The following is a 17,145-nucleotide window of genomic DNA, read 5'->3' on the forward strand; positions in this document are numbered from 1 at the left end:
TGATTTGAGGCTAATGGTGACTATGAACCTAGACACTAAGGCCTGGTTTGGTTCCGGTTTAGCACCCGTCACATCGGATGTTTAGATACTAATTAGGAGTATTAAACGTAGACTATTTACAAAATCCATTATATAAGTGGAGGCTAAACGGCGAGATGAATCTGTTAAGCCTAATTAGTCCATGATTTGACAATGTGTTGCTACAGTAAACATTTGCTAATGATGGATTAATTAGGCTTAATATATTCGTCTCGCCATTTAGCCTCCACTTATATAATGGGTTTTATAAATAGTCTATGTTTAATACTCCTAATTAGTATCTGAACATAGACACGTACTAAAAATAATCAAAAGAACCAAACGCTCCCCGATAGCGCGTCATTAGCCAGGCCGTGTTCGTGCTGTCACGCCGACTCCCCCCTGCACCAAGCGGCACCAGCAGCGCCTCGTGGGCCCCACCGTGGGGCGGTTGTGGAGCGGGGGGCGAGAACCACGCGGCTCCGGGGACCGGGCCCACGTCGCAGCGACCCATGCGACCAAATTAAAATCACCCCGCCTCGGCCTGGGAGAGTGGGAGGGGAGTTTGGTGGGTACGGGTCGCTGTCCGCCACCCAACCCACCCAGGCGTCCACCGGACCGCCCGATCCGACCAAATCCAATCCGACGGCCGCGGGGGAGATGGGCCGGCGCGCGGCCCAGCTCGGCGTGCGCTGCGGCCGGGTCGGATCTGAGACGAGCACTCCCCAACTTGTTACCATCTCATCCTCATCCACCCCGCCTCCTCCCGTCTCCCCCTCCGCCGGATCTGATCGGATCCGCCCGACCAACCCGCGCCGCCGCCGCAGGTAAACATCCCCTCCGTCCCCGCCTCTCTCGCCGTCGGTCCGCCGCTCTGCTCTGAGTTCGGTGGGGTTTGCCCGCCGTAGGGTTTTCCTTTTGTTTTGTACTAGTATCTTGTTTTCTAGGAGCCAGGGGGGTTCTTGATCCGCCGCGCTGGCAATGGTTTGCCTGGTTGCTTCGTGCCTCGGATGATAGGCTTGCGCGCGCGCATCTTGCGCATTTCTAGCCATCAGCGTACAAGATTGGTGCTCCCATAACAGCTTTTGCGTTTTTTTTCTGTTATATGTACCGCGAAATGTTTCCTTTTTCTTTTGCTATAATCCTATAGTTAGAGATGGGGGTCTCTTTCGTACCCGCCTGTTTGGAACGGGTAGTGAATGGTTCTTGTCACTCGTAGAATTCTTGTCGTGTTCTAGAGGAGGGAAGAGGAAAGGTTCACCACGTGGTCGGATGAAATGGACTCCTTGGAATGCCATGCATGTTTAGGAAAAGTTTGTGCTTCCGTGTCAGCATGCTTTAATCTTTGTTTATGCGGTAAAAACTGGTGGAGAACTGCTTAGGTTTTTACTGTATACTGTAAAGGTTGCTGCTGAAATGATAGTGATGCTGATTTCACATCTCCTAATAAAATGGTTAGGAAAAAGAATCTGACTTTTGGTTAGTTTTGTCTTATGACGATCTACAAGCAAACCCCCATGCTCAAAGCACTTTTGATAGGCAACATGCACATGCTGCTATGGGGTTTCTGAGGGGTTTTCTTTCTGCAAGCAGTTAAAAATTTGGAGCTACTGGGTCTTGCTTTTACCATGTCCCGTGATGTGTTGCTTCATAAATATTACCTTTTTGCCTTACAGTAGGTAGTGGGAGCATATTTGAGTGGTTATTTTGTTCCTAGGATCTCATTGGGCGATTTTTTATTCTTATGCTGATTCGGCCGAGACTTGGTACATAAATATTACCTTTTTGCCTTACAGTAGGTAGTGGGAGCATATTTGAGTGGTTATTTTGTTCCTAGGATCTCATTGGGCGATTTTTTATTCTTATGCTGATTCGGCCGAGACTTGGTAGATTCCTTGTGCCTTGCATCCACTAGCCACACATATGGACCATACTTATTCTTATGGTGATTCGGCTGAGACTTGGTAGATTCCTTGTGCCTTGCATCCACTAGCCACACATATGGACCATACTCTTGTGCCAGCAGATCAGAAATGCCAAACTTTTTATTGGAGGAATTTAGTTTACTTTGCATGACGAATCTCTCAGCCTGGAGGGTGTGGTCTTGTTATGTGCCAACAAAACAGAAGGTTTTAATGGCCATAAGATACAAAGATGCCCTTTTTGTTGCTTGTTTATTAGACTAATGTTTCTTTTTTATATTTCCTTATACTGCATGAGACAATAGGACAAATTTCGGTAAAGTATCCTGGCCTAAAAGAAGTACTGTGTTTGCTAAGAATCCAGATTGTCCTGTCAGCGTGATTTATAAACATTTCAACAAATTGATTAGTTACTGGTCTTATGTATACGAGCATATCAATCTCTGCTTTGTCAACTCCGCGTCGTCCGTTTGAAGGCCCTCCCTCCCATTGATAAAAAGAGAGAATGACTCCACGATCTTAGTGCTCATGTCAATGGTGACCACCCACATCTTCTTGTTGGCATATCCAAACTCGATGAAAAGGAAGTGAGCTACATGTGGCCTGTCCTTGTCGACTTGAGGGAACATGCCGCGCGGGAGGCGCTCAGGAGGGTTGGCCTCCCAGAGCTCACTGGAGGTGACCATGTAGTCCTCCTTCCACCCCATGCTGCCGTCACCTAACACGAGGGTGTGGCAGGTGATGGTGAAGCCGGTGCCGGGTTTAAGTGCTGCAAAGAAGATGCCATCATGGCAGGTGACATTGATGAACTTGAGCGCACGGCCATGGTCGACGACGGACACGGCACGGTAGTAGAAGCTGGATGTGCCCTTGCGACTGCTGGCAACAGGCATCTTGTCCAGAGGTAACCAGATGTAGGAGACAGTAGGGGTGGGCAGCTTGTCGGACATGTCGCAGAAGATGATGCCTCGTTGGTAGTCGATCCAGCACAGCCATTGGCGGAAGGGGATGATGGCGTTGGTATGCCAGCAGCAGATCTGCCAGAGACCATCAGCTTCAGCGGATATGAATTTCACACACACGGACTCCCACATGCCCCCAAGTTGATCATCTCCATCTGACGACGATGTGCAGCAGCAGGAGCGCAGCAAGCAGATGTCAGCGATGAAATCATGAAATCATCATTGCCTTTCGATGTCATTCCTGCACTTAGTTATACATAACAAGACACATTGCTCTCTCAACTATTCAGCATTTAAAGTTCAAGTTGTGACAGGCTATTTTTCATCATGGAAGATAGACTAGCAATAAAGAACATACCACAATAAAAAAAATACAATACTCTTGAAATTAAGTAAACTTCAGAACTTTACCTTGTTCCATCGTGAAGAGTTTTTCAAAAAAGATGCAAATATAACACAAGTGAGATTCTCTTGCAAAAGCTCATGGAAACACTCGTCTCATCAAGTCACTCAAGCCTATACTAGATTATTTTCAACCTATTCTACTCATATATGAAAGTGGATGGCTTATGTGGAGCTTTGTGGGTAAAAACAATCCTAGCAAAATATTATATCTGAAATAGTGTCAAACTAAGAGACAGATCTATTGGGATTACTGAGACTTGTCAAAAAGGCCATGGAAAATAAATGTTGAAGAAGGAGAGGGATGAAACACACATTTAGATAAGTCGACATGTGCAAGTGGAAAATGAATGATCCCGAGGCACAAATTAAGTCCTCGTTATCGGATTGCACATGGTTGGAAAAATTGAGTATGGATCAATCCTTAATCTTGAAAAAACTGGAAACTTTAATGAGGCTCAAAGAAATGAGGAGCATTTTATTCTTTTTCTCCTTTATTTTTTTTTCTCTTTTTCATTCATTTTTCTCTTCTTTCCTCTTTCTTTCTTTTTCCTTATTTTCTTTCTTTTTCCTCATTTTTCTTTCATTTTGCTCCTCAGAATTTCTTGCAACATAGTACTTTACTCAGCAATACTTAGAGATTGATATGCTCTCGAAGCTGATTATTGGTAACCAACTTATAACAAAAGCATAGAACTTACGTCGAGGGAGGAAGGAGGAGGATGAGCTGATTGCTGCCGATTTGGAGTTGGGGAAAGTACCAGCACAACGCCGTCGGGCATGAGATGTAGAGGGCATAGCGTTAGGAGGAAGAACAAACGATCCTATGTATTAGAACTTGGAGATATATGTATTATGCGGTTATGCTCAAAGTGTTTGAATGGACTACTTATTTCATATCTTATGCAACATATGAACATCTATCCGTTAGATTTGTGAGCTAAAATAATATAAATGTATGTTGTGTCCTACTTATTTTTAATTTTCATCACGGTATATATGACAATCATTGATCTGTGCAGTGGCATGTAAGGAATGAGGTAAAATTTCACTCCATTCTTTGAGAGGGGTATAATGGTCTTTCCCATCTCTAGAGAACAACTTGGGGAGGTAAAAACCCGGAAAAAGAGACAGGGCTGTCGTCATTTTGCATTGCTGGGCCCTTATGGGCCATTATGTTTGGCCCAGCCCGTCTGTGTTTCCATGCTGCCCAGCCCAGCACATCCCGTCTCGTCCTCGGTCGCTCCGGCCGCGACCTCCCGTCAATCGTGCGTGCCCGCTGCGCCGCAGCTCCTCTCGCCCGCAGCGCCCCACGCCGGTGATCCCGCAGGGCGGCTGGAGGAGACGACGAGGGCCAAGGGGCACCGCGGTGCCGACCCACCTCTTGTGGCCGGCAGACTGCGCCGCTACTCCGCAGCTAGCCTCTGGTCCGTCCCTCGACGTGCTCCGCCGCAGCGCGCTCGATCGGTGTGAGGTATTGGCCGATTACTGCCTCCTCCCTTGTCGCCATTGATTCGCGTGTGCTCGGATTTCTCAGTTCTGTGCGACCTTACCTTCTGCGTTAGCTGTAGACTGAAAATTCCTGTACCACTTGATTAATTCTTCTCCTCTCCCCTCGTCGTCCACCTCTCTCTTAGGCTGGAGTGATCCACCCGGACTTGGATAGGTTCCTTTCCAACTCACTCATCCCTGGACAGATGGCGCAGATCCCCAACCTTGACAATGCGCCGCTCAACCTTGCAGCCCTCAGGTCCTCCCTATCCCGTTCCCCTCTTCCTATCTGTTATGCCTCTGGATTCTGACATGCCTGTTTGCTCCAATTGCAGGGAGCAGTCGCAGAAGGACCTACTCGGCATCCTAAAAAGCGTGGGTTTCTTGTCTCATACTGCTCGTTGCGACCATGGCCTCCAGTGGTATTGTTATTTGATGATGCTGAATTGAGAAATTAAGTTTCCTTTGTGGTGGATATCAGATAAGGGGGAAGAAGTGTCTGGTCATTGACCCGAAGCTCGCTGGGACCCTGTCGCTGATCGTGCAGACATCCCTGCTAAAGGTGCAATGTTGCTTTGTTGTCTTCCATAACTCTGTATTGCAGTAATATTCGTTGCACTCCCTTACATCATATCAAGGGTGAGGCTATTGCCACATTTCATTTGCGGAGTTTCAGACTTGCTTATCTCATTATGTGGCTTGTTCTGCTTATCAGGAGTATGGTGCGGAGTTGCGAATTCTCTCTTCTGATCCCTTGCAGACGGAATGCCTGAAAATTGTATATCTTGTGCGCTCTCAGCTGAGCTTAATGAAATTCATTGCAAGTCAGATCAGGAATGATGAATCTAAAGGGCTCCAAAGGGAATACTTCCTTTACTTTGTACCACGCCGCATTGTTGCTTGTGAGAAGGTACCTCTTGTTCTTTTTTATGTTTGGACTAATCCTTTTGTGGTTCCTTATTGTTATTTGTGCTGGAGGTCCAGTTTGTTGGATCTTAGAATAGTTTCCAATGCTTACTGCTATTTAGTTATTCTATATTTAAATTTAGTAAGAGTGAAAACTCAAAGTGATCACAATTGCCATATGATGGATATGGTTAGCTTGCATGAGAGTAGATATTGCTGAGTCTAGTGGAAAATTGGTTTAATTAGGTTCCAAAAATTGGCAGCCGAAGCTAGTCCATCAGTTTATTACTCTGCCCTTAGGCTATGCTTAGACATGAGTTCAACGACACCACCTTGTGTATTGTATCTGGCATGTTAAGCATTGGCAGATATGTAATTACAAATTTTTTAGTGGCGTGTAAGGAATTGCCTATTTATAATATATAATCCTGCTTTGCGTAAACTAAGGCCAGTATCTAGAATCTTATAATCTGTAGTATGAGATCCGAGCAGGGCCTAAATGGGTTGCAATGGAGTCACTAGTTCGATGACCTGGTTCAATCAACAGATATGTTGCCCAGGATACATATCAGGCCTGAAATGTTATTTCCAGTTGAACATCGTGAACTTCTACATAGTTAATTCCCAGATATGTATTTGAGGTTTTAATAACAAATGAGCTTTAATTGAAGGCAATCTTGTCTTTCTTGCTGCCATGAAGATGAATGGAAATAAAACATGTTTAGTTTATAATTAAACTGTTATTGGAATATGGCTTATATTGTTTTACTTGGCACCTGCAGATCCTGGAGGAAGAGAAAGTTCATCAGAAACTGACACTTGGAGAATACCCTTTGTATCTAGTTCCATTGGATGATGATGTCCTTTCTTTTGAACTTGACCATTCTTTGCAGGTATTGATGCATGTTATCTAGCATTTGTGTTCCGATATTCTGAATCTCGTTTGAGCTCCTATGTCTTTTAGGAATGTCTCATTGAAGGAGATACAAGTTCTATCTGGCATGTTGCAAAAGCGATTCATAAACTAGAGGTATTTATGTCCTTCCTCCTTGTATTTGAAATTTATATATTATGTGCAAGAAGCAAGATGCATCTGTTTGTGGATGAGGCACCATATGGACATGCTAAATTGTTATCTGCTACTGAACTATAGAGTGCGGAGTATTTACCAATTTCATAAATCTGCAAAATCACAAGTTCTAAATATTTTGTTAAGTAGAAGGCATGACACCCTGTTGTACTTTGGAATACTGACTTATAAGATTCTTGAAGTTATGCATAGTATTGCATCTTTTTGCCAGTTTGCCTTTGGAGTTATCCCAAATGTTAGGGCTAAGGGTGTGGCATCTACCAAAGCTGCAGAGTTGTTGAATAATATGCAACTAGAGGATCCGGTCAACATGGATGATGTAACACCAACTGATCTTTTCCTTTTTTTTTTGACTCAGATTTCTAAAATTATTTGACCTGATTAGTTTTGTTTGTATCCTTTGCTGATTCATAGATGGGCATTCCGGAGATAAACACTGTTATTCTATTAGACAGAGAGGTAAATGTTCTATTCTATTCTGTTTGTACTGTGATTTACATTTCTGAAAACAATCATGTTGCGCTTCTTGATTTCTCCTGTTTTTGTCATATGTTCCTATTTTGAGTCATCAAGTGATACATTTTATATAGTTTTTCTTATCTGTTATAATTTTGTTTCCATTCAGGTGGACATGGTGACACCAATGTGCTCTCAGTTGACATATGAAGGCTTGCTGGATGAGGTAGAAAGAAGCTTTTCATCCTGGCATAGATCATGAGAATATGATCTGTTTGTGTTTTCTTTTAACCACAGTAAAATCATCATATGCCTATGAACTTGCATCTGATAATAAAGTATTATCTAAAGATGGAACCAGCAAGTATAGAATGACTACCAAATAAAAAGAGGGAATTTGCTCTGATATAGATTATGGCTTGGCCTTCTTGGACCACCTAAGTGCAATTACGATAAAAGAAAGGATAGGTAGAATTTTAAAATAAAGTATTTACTTTATTTTTTATAAGTACTTGCCAATCTAGTTATCCACCTATCTACAAATCCTTTCTTTTATCGTAATTGCACTTAGGTGGTACGCAGGCCTGGTAAAGGGCCTAAAAAAACTTAGCCTACAAAATTTAAGGACCGGGCTCAAAAAGGGTCAGGCTAAATTTTTATATGATTGTGAGCTAAAACTAAGGACGTTAGGGCCATGATCAGTTACCACCCCTATCTGTATAACACTAACATCAGTTTATCTAAAGATGGAACCAGCAAGAAACATTGTCCCTTTCTCTTACCAGTTACATGCTCAATGCAACAAAAAAATTTGATTGCTGCATCCATCTTTCTGACCCCACTAGATTCTCTGTTAATATTTCTGCATGTCTGATGAGATTGAACAATAATGATTTTGCTGATGGGCCAATGCAGTTAAAGTCAACATTTCAACAAAGGCCATCTAAAACTCTTAGCCGTTAACTTAATTGTTTTGGCTCCAGCAAACTTTATGTGACTATTAAGTTGAATACTGCTATTCAAAAAGGTATTTGGAATGGCCTTACAAATGTAATATCAGTAGATTTTTCAACATAACGTCTTCCAGAATGCCTTTCAATATCCTATATTCTCCTAATTAATAATAATACAAACTAGCGTAAAAAGAGTTAGATGTGTATTGAAGGCTGTCAAATGTCTGAAATGTCCTTTTCTTTGAATGGCAGCAGCATACGATAGTATGTCATAGTCGAATAAACACTTTCATGGTTCACTATTGGTGTGCTAAGGTGCATATGGAGGTGACCTATTTGGTATTCTTGAACTATCTATGAAAAGCATTTAGCCATTCCATAATGGCTAATTTGCTTTGGGTTTTTCATTTTGAGTGTGTAGAGTGGGTGTGATATTTCCCATCCTTGTATTGATTCTCTTACCCTTGTACCGTTAGGTTCCATTTCTTACTATGATGCTCTTTTAGCAAATACCTGCTGCTAGATTGCACATGATGATCTTGGAATCTTATTTTATGTAGCAATAAATATGCAGCTGCATGCTTACCTGTTTTATGTGCAGCAGCAAGCAGGGTAATATTGCCTAGGATTTTTGCTTAATGCATGCTCGTCTGTGTTTTTTTTTGCCTATTTTGTTCTTTATGGCTCTGAAAGCAACAATAAGCAATCATCACTGCATGGATGGTAGGTCTGAGAATTTTTTTTTTTGCTTAACTGAGTGCAATATAGATGATCTATCATGCACTTTTAGAGAAGAGATTTTCGACAATCCTAAAGCTGCATTGCTAGTGTGATATAGAATCTCAAGTTGTTTGAAATGAATTCTATGACCGTGTAATATTCTACAGATGCTGCAAATTAATAATGGTTCAGTGGAAGTTGATGCGAGCATCATGGGAACTCAACAAGATGGGAAAAAGGTTAAGGTTCCACTGAATTCGAGGTAAATATCCCTGTCTCAATTAGCGACGATTAATTTCCTTTTTGTATTTTTAAATACCCCTTTCTATCACAAATATAAGTCGTTTTATGGTTGTCCTAAGTCAAACCATTTTAGATGTCATAAACGACTTGTATTTGTGATTGTAGAAATTACATATTACTAAAATTGTTAATTTGCTGTGTGCCTATGAATACTTTGTCTGTAAGGAAGCATTGTTGCTATTTTTTAAAATTATTTTGGATACTCTGTTGACAACATTGGCCTTATCAAGATACTTACGATTCATTTTTCACAGTTTGAAACTTTTGGATGTAGAAAGTTTAGATTTTTGTTACCAATGGATTCTATAGTTTTCATATATTGGAAGTTACTATTTGTGACTCTTTCCAATCAAAGCAATGGTGTGAAATGTCTGCAATCAAACTTCTGATGTTTGATCAGTTACCTTCATGAGTATCTAGATTGGCTGTGGAAATGTTCTGGCTGACTTTTCTCAAAAAAAAAAACTTTCCTAACATTACCATTTAATAATTTACAAATATATTGGATTCAGACTGGTACTTGTTTGTGACTGTAGGTAGTGCAAATATATGTGTTTTATTGTCTTATTGTACATAGGCTTACATGCTATCTTTCTGTATGTGGAGCTATGAATTTATATTTGCAATCTTTCGTTTTCAGTGATAAGTTGTACAAGGAGATTCGTGACCTCAACTTTGAAGTTGTAGTTCAGGTTTGCTCCACGGACTTTAATTCTTGTTAATTTCATATGAAAGAGTTTTGTGCTAATTCTTTTGTGGTTTTGGTTGTACCTGCTGTTGTCATAGCTTATGAATGAGTCTGGTTCCAGTTTGTTAGTTACAGCTGCCATCATTCTATCAAGTTTAAATTATTATAAATTGTACTGTCTGCAGGTTTTACGTCAAAAAGCAACATCTATTCAGCAAGATTACGCGGAAGTGAAATCCACCAATGTAAGAATTAAATTGTGCTAATTCTTTTTTCAGATGATTTCCTGATATAAGTTTATTTTTTAGACCATTTACCGTTAGAATCAGGAGTCCCTATGTTATATAAAGGTCGAAATGTTGCTCCTCTATATATAAGAATTGAGTATTTTGCTTGTTTGTCAAGTTTAGACGATATCCACTTTTTAGTCTGTTTCATTTCTTGCTGTTATTAGAAATTTATGATAAAATTGACATGCATTTTCTGCTGTTGAGGAGTGATATGAATTGAATTGATTTTGATTCAGCTGGTTTGATATTTACAGGATAAGAAAAATGTTAAAAATGCCATTCACATTGTATAAAATTGTCTTATTGAGGATTTAGGGGGGGCACCTCTGATAGCTCCATCTTTTTTGCTTGGATAATAATACCAACTCTTTAAATCTAGGTGTGGACATGCTTTGATTGAACTCTTAGCATGAATAACTTGCTACTTTCTAGTTTATTTCTTCCTTTCAGTATTAAGTGTGTGACCTTGTATCCAATTTTGTGCAAATGTCTGTTTATTTCTAGTTTTTTACAGTAAATTACCTTTCTTGCTAGTACAATGTGGAAATTGGAAAAGGAAATTAATTTATTAATATTGTTGTTTTAACAGACTCAGTCTGTTTCTGAGCTCAAGGATTTTGTGAGGAGATTGCACTCGCTACCGGAGATAGCTGTGAGTTTATTGCATGGCTTCATTCTATCTCTGTTATTATTTTACTAACTTATTGTATGCAATGGTTTAGAGGCATGTTCATTTGGCGCAACACTTGCAATCCTTCACAGGAAAACCCTCATTCCATGCCCGACTAGACATAGAACAAACGATATTGGAGGTTCAGAACTTTGAAATGTGAGTTTATCGTTGTATTACTGTTTTTTATCCTTTGAACGCACAGCTGAGCTTCGTGTCATTTCATTTCCACTGCTCTTTAATTTTCTTTTGTTTCATTTTCTTGTAGTTCATTCATCACTCCTATTTAACTTATCATTAAGTTTACCCATTTTCTTAAAGTATCCCTTTTTGTATGCTTGTTTCTATTGACGTGCAGGAAACTTAGTGAATGAGTAAAATAAGTTCTCTTGAGCTATCACAAAGTTGAACTTGTGTTTTGAATTGCACTTATCAGTGTTTCAAAGGCGATGCCAAGGGATCCAGGCAGACCCAGCTCGCCTTGGGGTTGGGGAACAGCTATGCCTTGTGGCCTAGGCGTACACAGCTCGCCTTGGGTTATCTTGTCGCCTTTGAAACACTGGCATTTATATTGATATTTTTACTTCAATACTCGTACAAGATCTGCCTAAAATGTTATGTGAAGTTTGGCCACATGTTTTCTATCCTGATAAACCACAATATTTTTTTGTTTGCTCCCAAATTATGTTTGTATATGAGCTAAGTTAACTTCATCCCCAGATGCTTTGAGTACGTCGAGGAGATGATACATAAGCAGGAACCTATTGAAAATGTGCTTCGCCTTCTAGTGTTACTCTCTCTTACAAATGCTGGGTTGCCAAAGAAGAATTTTGATTACTTGAGGTATGCTTATGTAGGTTTACAAGCTTTCTTTTTTCCTTTATTTATTTTTGTGGAAAGTTTTATGTTCATTATTTGGTTCAATGCTTTACAGCACTCAGGGATGTGCTTTTTCTCCCAACTTTTAATGAACTAAAGTTTTGACTTTTGATTTGTGTTGGTACCCAGACATACTAAATATGAAGCATCCATGTATTTTGCACCAGTCCTGCGTCAAGCTAGTGCTTAATAAATTTAAAAAATTTGATGAATCACCATCCATAAATGACAATTAAATATTGAACAATATTAGAAATTCATAAATAGGCTTTATGGCCAAGTTTTCAAAGTTTTGTTTTGTACAACAAGATGGCCAGGCAAAGTCTTATAGACCTTCACCTTTATAAATTGAAAGTGGGTACATGTCTTGTCAGAGGCTTCTTTGACTTGTGAACTAGGACCAGGCCCCTGACTGCGAGCTAGACATCGTCTTGATTCCGATATCCTGATGCACGAAATTGGTGACTAGTTGGGGTGCTATCGTTCTCAGTATTCTGTGACACTGCTTCATTCAAGTCACAGATTGGCTATAATAATTGCCCCTCAAACATAAGACAATTTGTTATGGCCTTTTTAACAAATGTAAGGCATCTTTCATACTCCAATGTACAACAAGTCCCTGTACACCCTTAAGAAATTTCTACCTTTTATTGTGTATTGTTTGCATGTACGAAAATATAGACTTAGAGATTAGAGACAATAATTAGGGATGGTGCAGTCATTTTATGTCTTCTTGATCTGCAATTGCATTTGTTATACATCTGTTAGAATTTATTTGTTAGATTCCAGCATACTGTGGAATGTGGGCTTAATCCTTGTTTACTCTGCTTTCTATCCTACTCTCTAGGCGGGAGATGCTGCATAGCTATGGCTTTGAGCACATGAACTTATTATACAATCTGGAAAAGGCTGGCCTTTTTAAGAAGCAGGTTAGTCAGATTTTGTCCTCACTGAACTTTTTCTTCAAAGTTGTCCATGGCTCCTTCAGTGTTTTCTATCTTTTCCTTTCTAATCTTCTATGCCATATTATTGTGCTTCCCAGGAATCAAGAAGCAATTGGGTTGGTATTACAAGAGCTCTGCAGCTTATAGTCGATGTAAATGATACAGCAAAGTATTAACACTTGCCTTTATGTTTACTTTTCATGTATGCATGGTCACATAAACACATATTAGTTTATGCTATAAAATTGCGGCATGTAAATCTGCCGGTGACTTGCACTGTTTGTCTTCCATGTAACTATATAAGTAATATAGATTGTTAGAGTCTTCAGTTGTACCAGAGATGAGTTAACATATCTTTAGTTGCTTCCACTAATAATTTGGTAGGAATGCAATAATTGGGGGTTTTGATACATTGGATTAAACTTTATGCTAAAATTTTATCTCTAATGTTTCAGAGTCATTTTGTTTCAGTTCTGTTCAAATTTTGTTTTAGAAGTTATTCGTTTTCTTCCAATGCATTGCTTCATTGTTATGATTATTAAATGCATAATTATGGCCATTCTTCTGCTTGTCGCAACTATTTTGTATATCTTTGGTTACACCATCTACTAATCTATTCTTATTGTCAATCTCAGCCCTAGTGATATATCGTACATCTTTTCTGGATATGCACCTCTTAGTATTCGCCTTGTTCAGCATGCAGTGAGATCTGGATGGTATGTTTGCCATGCTAGTTTCTTTCTATCTCTTTACTCTTGGATGATAATGTTTTTTTTTTGTATTTCCATGAATGCAATCTGCTGAAAAAGTATTTTTTAATTTTCTATGGAAGAAATGTTTCGATGACCTTTCAGTAGACATAAAAGATGCGAAAAGAATCAGAGAATAAAACGAGATATCTAGGTTTTTGATCATTTATCCCTTTCCTTTGTTTTGGCAAAGAACGTAGATACATAATTTATGGAAGGAAAAAGAATTGTCACGTGTTCTCCTCCCCTCTTTTATACTTGAATAGAAATTCCATAAAGTAGGAATTCCTTTGTTTCTTAAGAAATTGTGGAGACTTTAGTTCTGTGGCAACTTATTAGTCATTTTGTTGATAATAAATTACAGAAAACCGCTTCTACTAGAATATCCAATATAATAGGAATGTTACCCAAGTTTCTCTTATCTACAGTTCTGCTCTCATTCCAAACAGACTATAGTTTTTTATCAATATATCAGATCAAATAAGTGCTGTTTATGTGGCAATAAATGTGCCAGCTGGTTGTGCAAGTGATTTGCATGAGAGGCCTTAATTAATGGATAAAAGGTTTTCCACATATACTCTCACATTACAGTTATTTCCCACTTTACAGGCGTTCTATTGAAGAATTGTTGAAACTATTGCCAGGTCCGCATCTAGATTTGAAAAGGGTAAGTGGACTCCGTCAAGTTGACTTTGCATTTTAGGGAAGCAAAAATCTTTTCCTTGAAGATTTTTCAAACTCATGTAGGGTGGTTTGACAATTGATTCGTCACTGGAAGTACATCCAGGTTCAGGGGCTCAGCAGAGTATTGACAGGTAAATTCACCCCTGTAGGACAATTCTAACATTGAAGAAATGATTCATGATTGAAATGGAGAGAGAAGAGAGGGATATGGACACCATGCTGGTTCTGTATACAAACTCAAGTAAAATGGAGTCTGAAAATGTCCTGTACTATCCATTAGAATCCATGTGAGGGAGGAGCAGCACCATGCCTTCCTAGAGCCTCGGAATTGGGTCATTATTTAGAGACAAAATTATATTGTATTGTTTCCTTAATTTTAAAGATTAGTTTCTTAAGGATCATGTAATTTCATGAGTATTAGTCATCTCATTTTTATATGGATGTCAGGTATCTCTGGGAAAGCTAGAAAAATATCAGAATTCCTATTACGTCACTTTCGTTGTCCTGCCATTTTGTTAACAATGAATTACAGAAAATCTCGTCTACTAGAATGACTATCCAATATAATAGATAAGGAAAACAAAGAAAATATGAGCAAGATTAATGCTTATTTTACTGAATTTGCTGGTGTTTGCTTTTCCTTTTACTTGTACTCAGAAGGAAAGAATGGTCATCTGTTGCAGTTCTAATCTTTCCTATATCATTCTCATGGTTGTAAGTTTGTTTTCCAAATTTTCTGTTTATAGGGTTGGTCATCGCTCTCTGGTTTTGGTTGTATTCATTGGTGGTGTCACATTTGCTGAGATTGCTGCCCTTCGATTCCTTAGTGCACAGGTACGCCTTGTCTGACTTATTTCTCAATTTTCAAATGTTTATAGCAAATCGATTCTAAGGTATTTTTTAGATACCAGAATTTACTTCAGTATCCTGTATAGATCAGATTTTCCCCCCTAATAGTCAACTACCATACTGTTTACATGACCAAAATCTTTCCTAGGAACTTTATTTTTTTAACACGTGAGACCTGAAATTTAACTGGGGAAGATTTTTTTATTTGGACCATACTATTGTTTTTATTTTTTAAAATACCTTTTGCCTTGTGTATTTCAGGAAGGAATGGGCTACGACTTCCTTGTTGCAACAACAAAGGTCGTCAATGGTAACACGATACTCAGACCAATTATAGCCAGCAGTAAATCAGGGATGATGTAATTTTTTTTTTCTGAGCATGTGTTTGTAATTTCAATCTCAAACAAACCCAAGCTTGTGAGTTCTTTTTGCTGTGCGTGTGTTTTAAGCTTGTGAGGGTTTTTCTTGTTTGGCTATGAGTTCCTAATTACTCGGCAACTGGACGTTAGGCTCACGCGCCTGGCCTTTTTTGTGTATATATTTAGATTAATACTGATAGATGAAATTTTGATGTTCTCATTTTTATTCAGTTCTATTGCTTACATTTAGTACATTCTACGCACTGTAAATCTGTGAAATTTTTTAACGTATACTGTAATCCTAAGTAGTTTAAAGACAACTTTTGTCGCCATTTTATAGTAGAGTTGTTGCAATTCCACTCTGTACGTACTTCTAATAGTGTAAAAAGAATGACCATAGCATTTAGTACTTGAACATGTGCTAATTCTATTCATGAATCTAATGCTTCTTTGGATTACGTTCATGTTATTTTGGATAAATGTTGTGAAATAAAAACGCAATAAATGTGTGGATACCCTAATTAATCTTTTTTTATTATTAGGAAAAAGAAAAACATGTAGTCCCTAAGTGGTCGTTTAGAAAATTTTAAAGTAGTCATGAGAAGTGACCATATTGATCCTAATTATTCATATTAGTTGTTGAAAGCTATGCAGTCCGCTTAGTTTTCTGAATCATGAATAAATGCAAAACCATAGAAAAAGTATACACTTCTCAATACATTTTTTTATTGGTGTGAGTGTTACTTTAATTAGATGAGTCTCACTCACTAGGAGCTAAATAAATATTTTTTGTGGGACAAAATTTAAAAGTTAAACGAACATTTATTTTGGGATGGAGTACACGTGAAATATAATCTGAGAGCAGCAGTACGTCAATTTAGATGTTCGAGCTTCCGCATTTTATTTCGGCTGAGGCATTTACTGGGGCTATTTTTTTTAAACAAAATCTTTTGAAGACTTGAATGAGGAAGATCGGGCATCTATTAGACTATTGATGCTTATTTTCCTCGGAAAATCTCAATTTCTAGAAGTTCACGTGAAAATTTGAATATTTGATGTAGCCTTGCTAAGTCCACGCATATTTGATTCCTGACATAAACTACTTTATTTCTAGAGAATTCATCAATGGTGGCAAGATTAGTTATGTTAACATGCGTTGTATTTCTAGAGAATTCACCATCGGATGATTGGATATTTGCTTCTACAGTTTGTGAGAAATTAGGATTATTCTATGACCTTACTGAGCTGTTTTCTGGAACTAAATATGTGACAGCCAACCTTTTGTTCCCTAAAGTATGTGAGGTTAAACTTAAACTCAAATCTTGGGAGCATGATGAACATGATACTATTAGGGACATGTCTACTGTCATGATAGAAAAGTATGACAAGTATTGGACTGATATACATGGTCTTATGATTGTTGCTGTCATTCTCGATCCACATCTTAAGATGACGATGTTACATGCTTGCTATGTTGCCCTTTTTGATGAAGAACATGATGGGTCTTATGTTACAGAGGCCCATCAATTGTTAATTGATTTGATGAAACACTATCATGTCAAAGAGCAAGACTTTGTGGGTACATCATCTAATGGTGCTTCTTCTTCAGTTGGTGCATCTGCTGTGTTGTCTATTTTTAAAACTCTTTCAGCAAATAAGAAGATTACTAGTTTCGTTAGAAGTAAGAATGAGCTGGATCGTTATTTGGATGAAGAAACCCTTCCTTATGATGAGAATGATTATTTTGATGTCCTTGGTTGGTGGAAGTTGGAGGGAACTCGATATCCTACTTTGAGGCAAATTACTCGTG

General features: G+C 38.8%; 1 protein-coding gene across 4 annotated transcripts; it reads left to right on the plus strand.

Moving 5' to 3' along the window:
- Positions 1–663: 663 nt before the first annotated feature.
- On the plus strand, positions 664–15,565 carry LOC117850397 (vacuolar protein-sorting-associated protein 33 homolog). Of its 4 annotated transcripts, XM_034732225.2 has the most exons (24): positions 706–845; positions 4,327–4,778; positions 4,942–5,054; positions 5,131–5,170; positions 5,277–5,357; positions 5,511–5,705; positions 6,484–6,594; positions 6,666–6,731; positions 7,003–7,110; positions 7,206–7,250; positions 7,417–7,473; positions 9,088–9,182; positions 9,864–9,915; positions 10,097–10,156; positions 10,791–10,853; positions 10,924–11,030; positions 11,592–11,714; positions 12,598–12,679; positions 12,793–12,863; positions 13,330–13,410; positions 14,053–14,110; positions 14,191–14,258; positions 14,874–14,961; positions 15,238–15,565. In XM_034732225.2, exons 2-24 carry the CDS (start codon positions 4,470–4,472, stop codon positions 15,337–15,339), a joined length of 2,175 nt encoding a protein of 724 aa, XP_034588116.1. In that variant the 5' UTR covers positions 706–845; positions 4,327–4,469; the 3' UTR covers positions 15,340–15,565. The 4 variants fall into 4 exon arrangements, 3 of the variants coding, with proteins under 3 accessions (XP_034588117.1, XP_034588116.1, XP_034588118.1); XM_034732227.2 differs by lacking the exon at positions 4,327–4,778; XM_034732226.2 differs by lacking the exons at positions 4,327–4,778; positions 4,942–5,054 and having other exon boundaries at positions 664–845.
- Positions 15,566–17,145: the final 1,580 nt, after the last annotated feature.

The sequence above is a fragment of the Setaria viridis genome, chromosome 3 (genome assembly GCF_005286985.2).
Source record: "Setaria viridis chromosome 3, Setaria_viridis_v4.0, whole genome shotgun sequence".
NCBI lineage: Eukaryota > Viridiplantae > Streptophyta > Magnoliopsida > Poales > Poaceae > Setaria > Setaria viridis.